Raw genomic sequence first — 14,884 nt, forward strand, 5'->3', positions numbered from 1 at the left:
AAAATATAGATTAATTTTTCTGAAGTATTTATGATAAAAAGGATCACTTTAATATTTTTGTTAAAATGTAATTTTTTATTTTTTCTTAATTTAGAAGTAATTTAATATAAAATTATGAAACGAATAAATTTTATGATTAATTACTTTAAATTATTTTACCGCACTTTTTTAACCTCCACAGCAATCCCAAAAAGGCCGGAAGTCTCTCGAACGCAAACACAGCCGCTAGTGTAGAATCTAGATTAACCGCCTCTCTTGCTGCAGCCTACGCTACTCCAGCCTCACGTTTTGTCCCGAAAATGGCTGCCACTCTCTCCGTCCGGCCCAATCGCTTCACAGCCGGCTCACCCTACCACCGGCCCCCAGCCCGTAGGTTCTGCCCATTTCACGCCGTAGGTCTCACAAAGAACGAACCGTGGCCAGGCCGATGCGTGAATACAGTGACTGTTGTTCCCTACCGGCGCACTCTGGTCCATGCCGGCTCCAGAGCCGACGACTCTGCGCCGTTCGAGATGTCCATGGAGAACGCTCTCAAGCTCCTCGGAGTATCCGAGGGCGCCTCCTTCGATGACGTACTCCGCGCCAAGAACTCGATCCTCGCCGCTTGTAAGGACGACCAGGAAGCGATAGCGCAGGTTCCTTCTCCTTAGCTTGGATCTTGATTGCTTTTGTTCGTCTTTCCAATTAGATAAAAAAATAGCATTTTTAAAGTCAGATTTTTTTTCATCGTTTTCTTTTTCTAACATATATTTGCGTACTTCGAATTCTGGGAGAGTTTTTTGAGCTCTAAAACTTTTTGAGAAGGTAATCGATATTAGATAAGTAAATGAATTTAACAAATTGAGCATTAGTGATCATTTTATTTTGTTGTGATTAATTTTATTTGTATTATCACCACATTATCAAATTGCCATTTGTATCATTTTCTAGTTCCTAGATTGCAGTTAGGTGTTTTCTTGTTTGTGTATACTTCCTGTTCTTGGGCAACGTCTTTTGTTATGTTTCAATAAGTTTTTATTTACCTTTAAAAAAATATCAAATTTCCATTTTCTTTACTGGCTCTTATAGATATGTCACTTATTTAGAGTTTTTAAGACTTTTGTTATTGATTATGGGTTGTATCACTCTCCGCTTGTTAAAATTTTGGACCATACCAATTCCACTAAGAGTCATATATGTGTGAAACTAAGTCATCTGGTTGTGGCCTTTAATTTGTATGACTAGTGGGCTCTGGGTTGTCAAAGAAGACATGGTTACTCATTTTATAATTTGGAGGGGCCTTTGTTGATGTTGTTGGATTAAGGTCTTAACGTTAGGGTCCTCAAATTTATAATCAAATGGATAAGATTTTACCCATCATATAATATAATAAGACACAATGTATTAATGAAAATTGGAAATCCTATAGACTTGAGGCATACTAAAATGGCAAAATCTAAACGATGTAAGTAACACTTGACGGTTAGAATTCTAAGTACTCCAATATGGAATTATTCTGAATATCTGGAGGATTTTGATCTGATGCTATTTAATTCTGACGATAGATAGGTCCAGTTTCAGGCCTGATTTGGAAGAATTATTCGACCCAACTGGTGGTGCATTCTTTTAGGTCAATGTATAATTTCTGTTATTTATCCATTGTTGGAAGTAGTTGACTATCTATCAACAGAGTTGTCGTAGTCTTCTTGTCCCTGTCACTACTGTTTTTAATGTGTTTTAGGTTGAGGCTGCATATGATATGTTGCTCATGCAAAGCTTAACTCAGCGGCGAGCGGGAAAAGTTGTGAATAGTAGCGTTCGTTATGCCGATGTTAAACCTTTAAGTGCTCCTGGGATGGGATCAATGCCTCAGTGGTGGCAGGCTGTGAAGAATCCACTTATTTCAGTTGAGACACCATCAAGCAGTGATTTGGGCATACAAGCAGGTGTATATGGGGCTTTAATGGTCTTAACTTTTGTCAATGGAGCTTCAACATCCAATGCAGCCCCATATGCTGGGGCTGATGTTCCTGGACTAATCTTGGCCAGTAGTTTTGGAGCTTCTTTGTATTTCATGACCCAAAAAAATGTGAAGTTAGGTAAGCAGCTTTCTTATGTCTATATGGTTCTACTTGCATGGTTTTATTTGAATACAAAGGTATGTTGTCTTCGAGAAGTTTGAGATGCCTTACAAATTTAAACTCAAGAAGTTTAGCATAGAATGTGATGGAAACCAGGAAAGAGAAGTTAAAGATATTCAAACAATTTCACTTATACAAATTAGCTCCTTTTGGGTGGGAGAAAACCCAATACAAGATATAGTTTACTGACCACAGACAAAGCAAACTAACCAATAAACCTGGCTTTTATAAACTCAACCTGCATGGTTTTAATCCACTCCACTTCCACAGGCATAACACACTCTCTTCTCACAATCTAACTCTATACATGCACCCACATCACACACTCAGACTCACCCATGTTGCTCTCACACTACACGACTCAATTGACTGGCTGTGTCTCTCTCTACTAGCCACATCTCTTTGACATGGCTGCATTCTTTTTTTTTTCCCCTTTTGCTCCACAAACAGAGATCATGGAAGCCTCTCACATCTCCATATCTCATCCCATATAGCTCATGTCCCTTATGGTGTATAACAAGAACGATGCCTCTATTAATAGAGTGTTAGTTTGGTAGCTTGGACTTTCGATTACATTTCTTCCTATAATTTTTTATTTTAAAAAAAAAAAAATTCAAGCAGTGGTTGTAGAACCTGTCATTCTGATGTTGTTAGCATCGGTGTAACAACATTATCTGCTTTCTGATGTTTTTAACAGTGGCGCTTTTGCGTTGTCTACTTGAGACCTTGTTTCCATTAAACTAAACACCTATGTCACTTTTTCTAAGGTCATCCAGTTGTTGAAAAAGCACAAGTGAGTAAAAATGATTTTCTTCAGCAAGAACATCAATGTAGAAAAAAGACATCATTAATGAGAACTTCAATGCAGTATTATTTATCCATTGTCAACTTACCTGGTTCTGGTCTGTCATGGTGATCTGGTTGAGTTTGTTGGTTCTAAAAAACAAACGAAAATTATCTCCTGTCCCGTAACATAAGATAATCGCAGTGGCTTATGATAGTTACCATTTTCAAAGCAAGGCAGGGCAAAAATTTTTGGTATTGTGGATATAAGCACGATTCAACTGTATCTGCAAGGTGAAAATATTTGAGTGCTTTGCTATTCATGTTTGCAGGGAAGGCTACTGTAATTACCATAGGGGGCCTTGTGGCTGGTGCTGCGGTGGGATCTGCAGTTGAGAGCTGGCTCCAGGTTGACATTGTCCCATTTTTTGGCATAAACTCACCTGCTGCTGTTGTAAGCGAATTTATACTCTTCTCTCAATTTTTGGTCTCCCTGTGCCTAAGGTAGGCTTAGAGAAGATAGTAATTGTAGCTTGTGCAATCTGTAATTATTCATTTGAATGATCATACCCGAGCTTTTTTAGGATGTGTATCATTACTTTTTGTACAAAACTGGAAAGATTGTAGTGAAACGCGAATCAATTCATAGTTGGTTTGGGTTAAGGTCTATTTAAATGCTGCATTTATGAGGATAATTAGGAAGTGATATCCATTTTCCAAATAAAAGTTCAGTTTGAGACTTCTTGGTACATTTTTGCCGTTGCGCAAGATCAAGATCAATGTTCAATTACTTACAATAATTGCCCACTTGGATTTCCATTCTCTCTGCACTTCTCGTTACTTTTGCCAAAAAAGGGAAAATTTACAGGTTCTGCGATAAAAATCGCGGGCAACCCCAACAACTATTGATACTACCAAATATCAATTCGATGCTGCAAAAAAAATCTGCTGAACATATAAAGAAATGTGTATCTGCGAGCTGCTTTCACACCATATCTATCTATAATAATAAGTGTCTATTATATTGCTACAAGAATCTACAGTAAATGCTAATTCCGTTTTTTTTTTTTTTTTTTTTTTTTTTTTTTTTTTTTTTTTTTTTTTTTTTTTTCGTGTAAAAGATTAATATTCCGTTTACATTCCGTACAAAACACAACGACGAGGGTGGTCCTCGGCTCCATCGACGCCACGAACACCGTCACGCAACAACGAGGGTGCTTCTCCAACACAACATCGTCATGTACAAAACACAACGACGACGGTGCTTCCCGAACACTGTTTTGGTTGCGGAAGGTGCAAAACCTTCGTCGCAACCAGTAGACACAACGGCTTTTTGTGGCTGAGCCGTTGATCATCAATGGCTGTATATCGTCAGAACCCACGAATATGTGGCATTGGAGATCGCATCCGGTGGATCGCACGGGAAAGTCGTTGATGATATACGGTCGCACGCCCTTCGCGGCTCCATCGAAAGAGGCCACCCTGCGCAGCATCATAAAAGAACCCCCTAGCTTCCCGACCTCCACGCCCTCCGGCACGCTTGAGCTCCACGCGAGGAACCTCATATCCGGGTTGCTGAACAAAGACCCGGTTCAACGCCTAGGATCGAAGCGCAGAGCTGCCGACGTGAAAAAACAGAGGAAAGAAACAAAATAAAATGAAGAAGGAGAATAAGAGAAGTAGCGGTGCACAGATTGATGAAGGGGATGAAAACAAAGGAATTGAGGTGGAGAAGAACAACGGCGCGCTAGAGAAATAAGGAAAAGAAAAGAAGAAGCCCTAATGGCTGGATCAAATGACGCCGTTTGGGAGGAATTTAGTGGGCTGGGTTGAAGGCTCACGGGTTGGGCTGAACTCAAAAGAAAAATAAAATACACTCTACCAGGCCCAGTCCGAAAATAGAAGAGTTCAATAAAAGAAAAATGCACAATAAAAAAAATAAATAAGAGCCAAATAAAAATACTACGACTCAATATTAATAAAATAAAATAATTAAAGTCCAACATTAAATTAATTTAAAGTAAAGATCAATTTAAATGTAAAACAATAATTAACATTAAGAAAACACATCAAAATAAATTTTACAACTTAAAATTCATAAAATAAATTTTTTCATTCCTACAGTTTCTATACTATACATGAAACATTTCAACTTTAAATTATAATAAAATACTAATTATTTTTTTATTTTACTTTTTTTGTAAATTAATTATTTACACATTTATTCATTCTCTAATCCTATTAAATATATAGCATATAGGAGCATACTAATTATTTTTTTATTTTACTTTTTTTGTAAATTAATTATTTACACATTTATTCATTCTCTAATTTCATTAAATATTTAACATATAGGAGCAAGTTTATAGAGACTATTGCAGTACAAGTTTTAAAAAAATAATAGATGATTCAACTTGCTGCAGATTCAGAAATATTCAATTAGCAACAACACAAAAATTTCAATATTCTCTCTATTGGCCCTGTGCAATATGACTGAGTATTACAATGATCATGAACAAAATAAAAACAAAAAAAACAAAATTCGGTTTGTATTTCTATTTTGTTGTTCAAATTTACTCTGAACAAAATTTTTTATAAGACAATTAAAAAACACAACTAAACAAACGTGCTTTGCAAAGTTATAAACATATATACATCACGTTTATGGGGGGCCATACACTTCAGATCCTCAAAGCCTTCGTCTTTAGATTTGTTTGTCATCTGCTGCCATTGTCTTCAACCTTGGATCCCTTTAGTATATGATAGATACTCAGCTTTCTCAGCATCTTCTTCTAAAGTTACAAGGACAAATGGTACATTTTTTTAGAAGCCTTAGGAAAAAGAAACAGTTTGTAATCTATTTAATATTATCCTTTATGTTTCTTGAGTGCAGTTGTGGAGTTTTTCGTTCTCCACATCCAACTTCCTTTTTCCATGTGTGCAACTGATCCTTCTTATCACTCAAAGTATTCATGCCCATGTTCCACTTCTGACTCTCTGACTTCAATCCCGCAAGCTTGTATTCAAGAAACCTGCTCTGTGCTTGAACTTCTGGAACGCTAGAATCCTTCTGTCCAATTTCCTCTTCTGTTTCTGTTCCTTCCTAGCCTTCATGTCCTCTGCAAAAGCTTTTCAATGCAAAAGCAAGCTACTGCTTTACCTGTTAATTTATCCTTCTACTTCTGGAGCTACAGACTTTGCTTGCCAGCCATGTCGAGCTTCTAAATACCCTTTTTGTGCCGCAACATTCACTGTATCGAATAATGTTATATTAGAGTGTACAAATATTACATAATTTTTTTTAAAAAAAATAATGTTTATTATAAAAAAATTATATTTAATTATTTTTTTAAATAAATTGTACGACACTTTCACACTCTATAACAATAAATATATTTCACGAAACAGAAATGCTAGCCTTTCTCCCCTAATTCCTTCTCTTTGCTTTTCATTTTCTTTTTCGATGTTTCTGCTGAGAATTTCGAGGATATTATTATGTTAGACGTTTATTGTACCACTTTTTTTCAATTAATTATCAAAGCCCATGAGTGGGAAGTCCATTTGCCGTCTCTGTTTAAACTAGTTTAGTTCTGTCCTAAAGGGCATTGTTTCACTGTCCTGTTTCTCCGACGGCGACACGAAATGACACTGTTTTTATTTAGGATTGATTCGGAAAATGAGATGAGATTAAAAAGAAAAAAATATGTAAATAATAGATAAATAGTTTAAATTAAAGATGTTTTATTAAATTTTAAAAGAATGAGAGAGAAATACTTAAATAAAAATATTATAAAATTAAAATATTCTTAAAATATAATTTTCAATATGATTTTTATTTTAAATTTTAAAAAAGTTAAACTAATTTTATGTTTTATTTTGAAGTTTGAGAAGTAATAATTAAATAATGATTAGATAAAAAAAATTAAAATTTTAAAATTAAAAAATATTTATATTTAAATAGTGTTTGAAAAAAAAAATTATAAAAAATTTTGAGATGAGATGAGAGAATATAAATTCCCCACCAAACCCTTAATATTTAGACCTGAAAAATTTGAAATGACATTGTGACTGGTGCAAGAGTAACCTTTATCGGTTTGAGATTCTCCAGAGCTCATGTCTAAACTATGGAGTCTAGAGTTCTTACCACAACTATAGCGTTTAAAATGAGAGAGACGACTTGTGAAATAAATCTTATAATTATTGTTGCGTTAGAATTTGACGTGTCTATCTCTCTCTTCCGCCCTTAGCTTTATAATTCAAACGAGAAGGGAAGGGAACTAAACCCACCCTTATACAGCCGGCCTTGTTGCAAGTAGGCGTTCGGAACCATCGGCGTCCAGTAAAACTCGTGTGAACAGTGTTAAAAAATAAGACATCGAACACAGCATTCTAATCACCGACCCAGGTTAAAGTGAACCACTTCTCACAAAAAAAAAAAAAGGTTAAAGTGAACCAAGATCAATGGATGACCACCATTGTTGTACCATTCAACCCCATGAACTCGACTGAAAACGCTCCCGATTGTAAGATGTCATAAAAGTATTTCTGCTGCATCCATTGGCATCACCTCATTATATAGTCTCTCCCTTCTTTTTAAACAACAAGGCAGCATAAATCTGAGCCACTACCCAGAAACGTAGAGCTCTTTTCATATGTTCACAAAATGAGTATTTTTGAATTTTCCTGACCACTATCATGTTCTGAACTCGCTTCCCCGAGAGAAGTGGTCCAAATATCGAGTATCCATTGTGTATCAAGGCACAACCATGCCTGCAAATCACTCTACATTTGAAACTTTTCTCAATGCCAGTTTAGAGTAAATGAACAGAGCAAACAAGCAAGCACATATGAAGGGAGAGTTAAAAAAATCATAAATAATAGATGGTATAAACAGTGCCGAGGAAATAAGAAGTATCATCTAGAAAAGTACTTTTTCTCCAGTATTTTCGTTTTTGGCGCAGAAGCTAAATGCAAGTATCGGTTTCCAGTTAAAGTTGACAGTGTACACTAAAGAATTAAAGGCCTGCTCATGTGATCTCTTCTGGAAGCTACCTGGTATTCACAAAGAGAATGATACAACAGACAAACAGGAGATACAGCTTAACTAGGTATTGCCAGCTTCAGTTGGCATGGTACAAGGAGCCAGTGTCTTAGGGGGAAGGTTTATGCCACCCCCTCTCACAGATATATTTGGACACTTGATTTGGCTAGCCCTGCTCACGAGATTTGAGTCAAGAAAGACAACAATCACTGTGATGTCATCGTGGAAATGCCGGCGAACACCACGGTCAATCTTCTTCAAGTCTGAATACCTCATTTCTCTCTTCTTTGCAGCTTCTTGCAAAGCAGCTTTTACCAGTCTTCTTGCACTTCCCTGCATGCAGTTTAACAAAAGTAAATTCCAACACCAACGTAGTTTATTGTCTAACATAAATCTACCACTTACGGCGAAAGCAACAAGGATCAAATTTGACCACGTTCAAGAAAGCATGTTTCAAAAATAATCTAAAGGTGAAGTTAGTTTTTCTCTCTGGCATGATACAGTCTACCTTTGGCATGATACAGAATACAAATATATTCGATGAAATTAATGCTTTACGGAATCTAAGAGGTTGATTGGACTATCCCTTTTATTGAGAGCACCATGCATGTATGTACATCAAAACCTGCAAGTAAGCCCAGCAGTAGATTCAAGCTATCTCAACTTGGGGTATGGTAAGCCAAGTGGCAGTTATGTTTACAACACATTTTACATGTCATCCAAAGGAATACGCAGGTAGGTTTCTTTCATTGCATGATAGAAGAAACCTATTTGAACACTAATATTCACCCAAATACTCATTGAATGTAGAGTTGATCTCATAAGTATATTTTAAGACAAAATAAGGCCATGTTATGTCTTTCATGAGTAAATTAAGGCAAATAGGTCAAACTCTATTTGTTCTCACAGAATATACAACAATGCTCAATTGACAGCACTTTCTTCTCACCAGAAAGGGCAGCCAAAATCAGCAGCTTGAACAAAGCTTTTCTACAAATGTTACTTCCCACAAAATTAGATATGCCAAAAACAAAAGAATGTATGACCCAGTTGTCGGAAATAGAAAAGAAGAGAAAGAGAATGTGTGAAAGAAGATTACGAATTTACAACTGACTGAAACACCCCAACTGAATTTAATGTCCTGAAAGATGTCAAACACACAGTCAAACTATTCATTGCATGCACAGCTATGAACTCTTATGAAGAACATAATAATGATCATGATCATGATGATATAATTCAGTCAATGGCTCTTCTAGAAATACTGCTTTTGATTGGGATGGAAAAGCATTCGCAGATGTCAAGCTTCTAGACATAGGACACGAGAACAACCCAGATCTAGGCTGATCTGCTGCATATTGCCTCTACTATATTTTCTGGAAAAAAAACAAATAAACCTATTTGCAAGCCTTCTTATTAACACACCCAACACACCGGTGATGTGGAAGCCTTCTACATCAGCTACCATGAAAAACTGTTGGTGTTTTGACTGTTTTAAAATTGTAATGGGTACCACAGCAAGCGGTGTGTTTACACACAGGCTTTCATATGGCAAGACTTGTTAAAAGTAACAAAAAAAAGTTATCTTTATCGTTAAAGAACCAACAGTGGGTGTAATATATATGCATCTTACGTTGTGTGGATGATTTTGAACTATATCAACTGCTTCTTGATTGCTAAGATGTTCCCAAAGCCCATCAGACGCAAATATAATAAATTGATCATGTGGTTGCAACTGGTGCACCGAAATTGTAGGTTCAGAATTCAGTATTGGCCTTTTGAAAGGTTCACGAAGCCGAAACTTGGAATATAAAGGCTCCCTGTTGAACTCAGCCTTTTTCAAATACACATCACCAATAGACCTAGAAACCTGCAAGATGAAAGATTTTGACAATTATGGAAAGCATTTAAATAAAAAATGCATAAAGTCGAGGAGCCAGCATATATTCACAGGAATTAAACTCTTGCCTAGCATCATCATTATCACTCCTGTTTGATACTCGAAAGGTATAGTCAAGTTCCATGTGTAACTGAAATATGCACTTATAGTAACAGATAAAGATGTACATGTGCCCTCCCTCCCTCCCCAAAACATGTCATATTATTCAATGCTTCAAAAGAAGTAAGAGTTAGATCCCTGATGGCCTGAACTGCTGTAAAGTGACATCAGTTTAAAAAATAAAATAATAAAAATTCATCATAATGACTCACATGACAGTAATTTGTCAAAAAGAAAAAAATGATTCACATGACAAGCTGCTCCAACAGATCCTCCTCATAGGCAGAAATCAAATTTCATAATTAGTACAGTCAAAAACTATCAGAAGCACCAGACTGATGATTAATGTAGGTAAGATATATGTATATACAACTATAACGATTTCCTACAACATGTTTAAGTTCTCCAATCACTAATATTGCTAGACTAGCATGATTTGGAGTTGACACCATCAGAAGGAAGCTGCTAAGTGCATGGTCAAATTAAAACAAGAAAAATATTCAGAATAGGGGCATTTGTGAAACCATTTTTTCACATTTTCTGAAACTCACCTGTATAATACCCTTTACACGCCATACATTATGCTTCAACACTACAATCTGTGAGTCATCTGGATGCAAAGAATGAAGCTCCTGTCTCACAGACTCTATACACGCGTTATGCTCCACTGACAATTGGATGGCTAAAACCTCCCCTGTTGCCTTCACCACTCTTCCCAGGACAGCACGGGAATCACCAAGGTTGGCAATGTAAAGGGTTCCACTACAAATAACACCAACTAGAGCACATGACCCAACGGCCGCAATTTGTGGCTTCAATGGCCATTGTTTTGTAACAAGAGACATAAAACCATCTTCTGTTGCTTGAAATGCTTTCCGTATCACATCCACAGACATCGATTGTTGCTCTGCAGTGAACCCTTCATATAATAAAAATTAAAAAAGATTCAGAACAAGGACTTGGTCTTAAAACCCACCAAAATATTAAGTTATCCACAAGTATTAATCACTTTGTGTAAAAAAACTAGGAGATCACGACTCTAGAGCTCCAGTTGGCAGCTGATTAGTGATTATATATATATATTTAAATATAAATATATGTTTTTTTATATGTATACCCAATATTTTCAATCTCTTAAATGAAAATCTTACAAGAAACCATTATTTGTGGCCCTAATTTTGCCTCTAAGTGACTATGTGACCTAATTGAGGTGATTCTTTCATTTTTTGAACAACACACTAAACCTTTAAACTTGGCCAACATCGAAGTAGACTACTCCTCTGCCATTCAGCCATCTAAAAGCCGTATAATTTGTTATATTTTCTTCCCTTCAATTCTCAGCAGCCAATTAAGGTGTTGTCAAACTTTAGACAATAATATTTCCAAGAGGTAAAAGAATCTGCTACAGATTGCTCATGAAGTAGAGTCATTAGTTCAAATCTTTCTGTTCCATCCTCCTTCTCAGGAGCCAAACTCGCTCATAAAATAAATAAATAAATAAATAAAAGAACATTGGGGACATAATATTCTATCGAATTTGGCCAAGTCACTTACTCTTCAGGTGCTGAAATAGATGATCGTTGATAAAGCGAGATGTCTCAGGGCCGCCGTGCCCATCATAGATACCAACAAAGGTACCATAGGGGCCAGTCTCGTGCAAGCTCAAACTGCCGGACTCAATCTGGCTCTGGTCCTCAAGCAGATTGTTGGCCTGGACTACAGTCATAGAGAATTCACCATTCAAGTGCTGTCCACAGTCTTTGTACCACAACAGCCCATCTTGGCGCCCACCTGAATCTGAACCCTTGTGAACATATGGATCAGACCTTGGCCGAAAACAGGCCCTCAAAAAGTTCATCAACTCCGATAACATCCCTCATCTCATCCAAACAACCCTCAGAATTCTCATCCACATAAAAAACAACTCTAACTACAAAAATCCAAAATCTGACTGCTGTTCTCCTTGACTGCTGTTCTCCTTGACTTCACAGCACAATAATTACACACTACAAAGGCATCAACGATCAAAACACACATACAAATCAAAACTTGTATAATCAGAACCTTACAAATCAACAGCAAAGTGCGAATAGAATTAGTAATTGAGCGATATCAAATATATGACATAAAGAAGCCACCTTTGCAGTTAAATTCAGTTGGAGGATTGCACCAAAAACAGAAGCATTTAGGTCGTACAATCTGAAAACCAACCGTTTTCTCTTAAACGGAAAACCCAATGACCACAAACAGCCGCAAAAGATGAAACAATCAACAGAGAACCAAAAGGGTCTTTGAAAAAAGAGTGGTCAAAGCCAATTTTTTACGGAGAGGTGTTTGGTCAGCCATTTGGATATCCAGAAGGTCTACCTCTTCACATTGAAAAATTAAACCTCTCCAGTCATGATAACCCCCCAAAAGTCCATCCATCCCAAAATTCAACTTTATTTCCTTCCATATTTAAACAATAAGACCATAATAAAGATATATATATATATATATATATATTAAAAATGAACCAAAAATTAATAAGAGTACCAGTAAGTTGGCCGGTTCGTGAAAGTTATTTGCGGGCTACAATTCAAGAAGAGGAGGATCTGGAAAGAGCAAGAAGAAGCTCATGTGATGTGCGTGAGACAAAGCATTAGATCTGTGGATCCATTGAATCAAAGAAGAGCAAAAAAGGGTCTTCGTTGTGTTTGCTTTTTCTTTTTCTTCGGCTTTGTAGTGGTGTGAGGATGACGACAGAGTTGAAGGGAAGAACAAAGGTGAAAGGTGGGACTTTGTGTAAAACCAGAGTCTATAGATAGAGGATTGGCCAAACTAAGAACCCTCTCTCTTTCTCAGCAGACAAGCCCCATAAAAAACGAACAATGAAGAGCTTGAAGCCAGCAAAGCAGAGGTCCAGCTATGGGCTCCACGCCACTATACCCAAGGCCTAGGAGTTACAGAGAGAGAGAGAGAGAGAGAGAGTCAATGAAGCTGCTTAGGTAATGATAACGTGCTTTGTTGTATCATGGTTTTTTATGAAATGGAGTTCATATGAGAACACGTAGGTAAAGCTGATTGTTTAGAGAGAACGAAACGAGGTTACGAGAGGATGGGAATCGTGGAAATTATTGGTCGTTTAAGGAAATTAAATCAAACCACCCTCTGCCTTTTATAGAGGAGAAAAAAGAGTTGACTATAGGTTTTTGGTTATTTTTCAAAAAAATATTTTAGAAAGTCTTTATGATCATCGTCTTCTATTATTTTTCATAAAAATTTATTCTTTATAGATTTAATGGAGAATACTCACTTCCAATAAAATTTTGAAAGAAGTGAATATGGCATATAAATGGACTCTACGACAAAGGTTATATTGCCTATAATAACATTTTAAGATGTAATGAGATTATAGTTAAAAGTTGAATAAAATATTATTTATTATTATTATTTTTAATTTAAGATTTAAAAAATTTGAATTGTTTATTATATTTTATTTAAAAATTAAAGAAATTTGTAATGATTAGATGAGTTGAGATTAACTTATTATCCAAACAATGTCTTAATATTTTAGAATCTATAGACAGTATTATCTCTTTTCAAATTATAGAAAGTATTTATATAAAAAAAATTATAAGAAAATTTCAATCCCTCCCATGCATGTCCACTTTTGATGGATGAGAACGAATAGCCTTATTGCAATCAATTAACCTAATAGTTACTAACTTAAAAATTTTAAGTTCTAAATTTTACACCTTCATTCAATAGGCAGCAACTCCTCCTAATTAATTGATTATATAGTCAAGATTGAGCTGCTGATACACTCATCAATGAGAAAACCCAACAAATACCGATAAATTAATATCTTCAACTATAACCAACATGATAATCTAGAACACAACATTATCAGTGACAACAAAACCATAGCCAAAGAGGAAAAACAAAAACAAAAAAGATCTAACTAGAACAAACAACTAACAAAAATTCTATATATATATAGTCACTTTTGTATATTTTTTGTGCATTCTACTAATGTGATTGATTGTGTTACTTTTTTTAAAATATAAAATAAATGTTTTGACCTATCACATTAATAAAATATATAAAAAATATATAAAAATAATTATATATAACATAATAGAACAATTAATTGGTGCAGTGAGGGCATGCACTAACTGAGGTAACAACGTGGTTTAACTTTTGAGGTAATCGGATGATGAGGACATAATCCACCACATGGACATGGAGATTGGATCCCCAATATTAGTGGCAACTGTTGGGTCAGTTTCAAAGGTCACTAAAGTTTTCAATTACAAAGTTGACATACTGTGTGACCTAAAAATGTCACATCTCTATGTATATACATATATATATATATATGTATATTATCCCTCTAGCAGAATTATGTATTGGTATCGTGCCCACGACTCTTTAACTTTCACATTCTACTCATGCACGTGGGATGCAATTCAACCCATATATTCTAATATTTTCCATTGATTGGATTGCCAACATTTTTTTTTTTTTTTTGGTTGACATGTAATAAATTGATTCAAATATCTTATGTTGTATATTGATTCTTGTTTGAAACTACTCGAGCAGGTGTGGGGAAGTCCAACTGTTGATTAATCAAGATGAAATTATATGCATAGTATGATCCAATTTACTAGTGACATAAGCTTGGATTAATCCCATGTTGCATGCTTTTATATTTTACTAATTTAGGAAGGTTCTAATTGTTTGTTGCTCGCAAGAGAATCAATGACAATGCATTTTCCAAGTAGCGCATGTATGATAAATATAAATAATTAAATTTATCTATTTCTATCTATTTAAGTCTTTTGAATAAGTTGTAAAGTCACATAATATTAGAGCAAATGTATTGAGTTGAAATCTCGACTTTATATTTTATCTCATATAATTAGATATTTCACGTATCAATCTCATTCATTTAAGTGA

The 14,884-nt window shown here is 35.5% G+C and overlaps 2 protein-coding genes across 3 annotated transcripts; one reads left to right on the forward strand and one right to left on the reverse strand.

Moving 5' to 3' along the window:
• Positions 1-207: 207 nt before the first annotated feature.
• LOC122313904 (protein CHAPERONE-LIKE PROTEIN OF POR1, chloroplastic-like) lies at positions 208-3,572 on the forward strand. The gene is made up of 3 exons (XM_043129205.1): positions 208-635; positions 1,721-2,078; positions 3,236-3,572. The coding sequence occupies exons 1-3, from the start codon at positions 300-302 to the stop codon at positions 3,409-3,411; spliced, it is 870 nt and encodes a 289-aa protein (XP_042985139.1). The 5' UTR covers positions 208-299; the 3' UTR covers positions 3,412-3,572.
• Positions 3,573-7,751: 4,179 nt separating this feature from the next.
• On the reverse strand, positions 7,752-13,045 carry LOC122313585 (probable protein phosphatase 2C 46). 2 transcript variants are annotated; one of them, XM_043128707.1, is made up of 6 exons: positions 12,479-13,045; positions 12,082-12,142; positions 11,498-11,949; positions 10,495-10,862; positions 9,578-9,814; positions 7,752-8,277 (listed from the first exon to the last, which is right to left on the reverse strand). In XM_043128707.1, the coding sequence occupies exons 3-6, from the start codon at positions 11,814-11,816 to the stop codon at positions 8,008-8,010; spliced, it is 1,194 nt and encodes a 397-aa protein (XP_042984641.1). In that variant the 5' UTR covers positions 11,817-11,949; positions 12,082-12,142; positions 12,479-13,045; the 3' UTR covers positions 7,752-8,007. The 2 variants fall into 2 exon arrangements, with proteins under 2 accessions (XP_042984641.1, XP_042984640.1); XM_043128706.1 differs by lacking the exon at positions 12,082-12,142 and having other exon boundaries at positions 12,479-13,044.
• Positions 13,046-14,884: the final 1,839 nt, after the last annotated feature.

This window comes from Carya illinoinensis, chromosome 6, assembly GCF_018687715.1.
Source record: "Carya illinoinensis cultivar Pawnee chromosome 6, C.illinoinensisPawnee_v1, whole genome shotgun sequence".
Taxonomy (NCBI): Eukaryota; Viridiplantae; Streptophyta; class Magnoliopsida; order Fagales; family Juglandaceae; genus Carya; species Carya illinoinensis.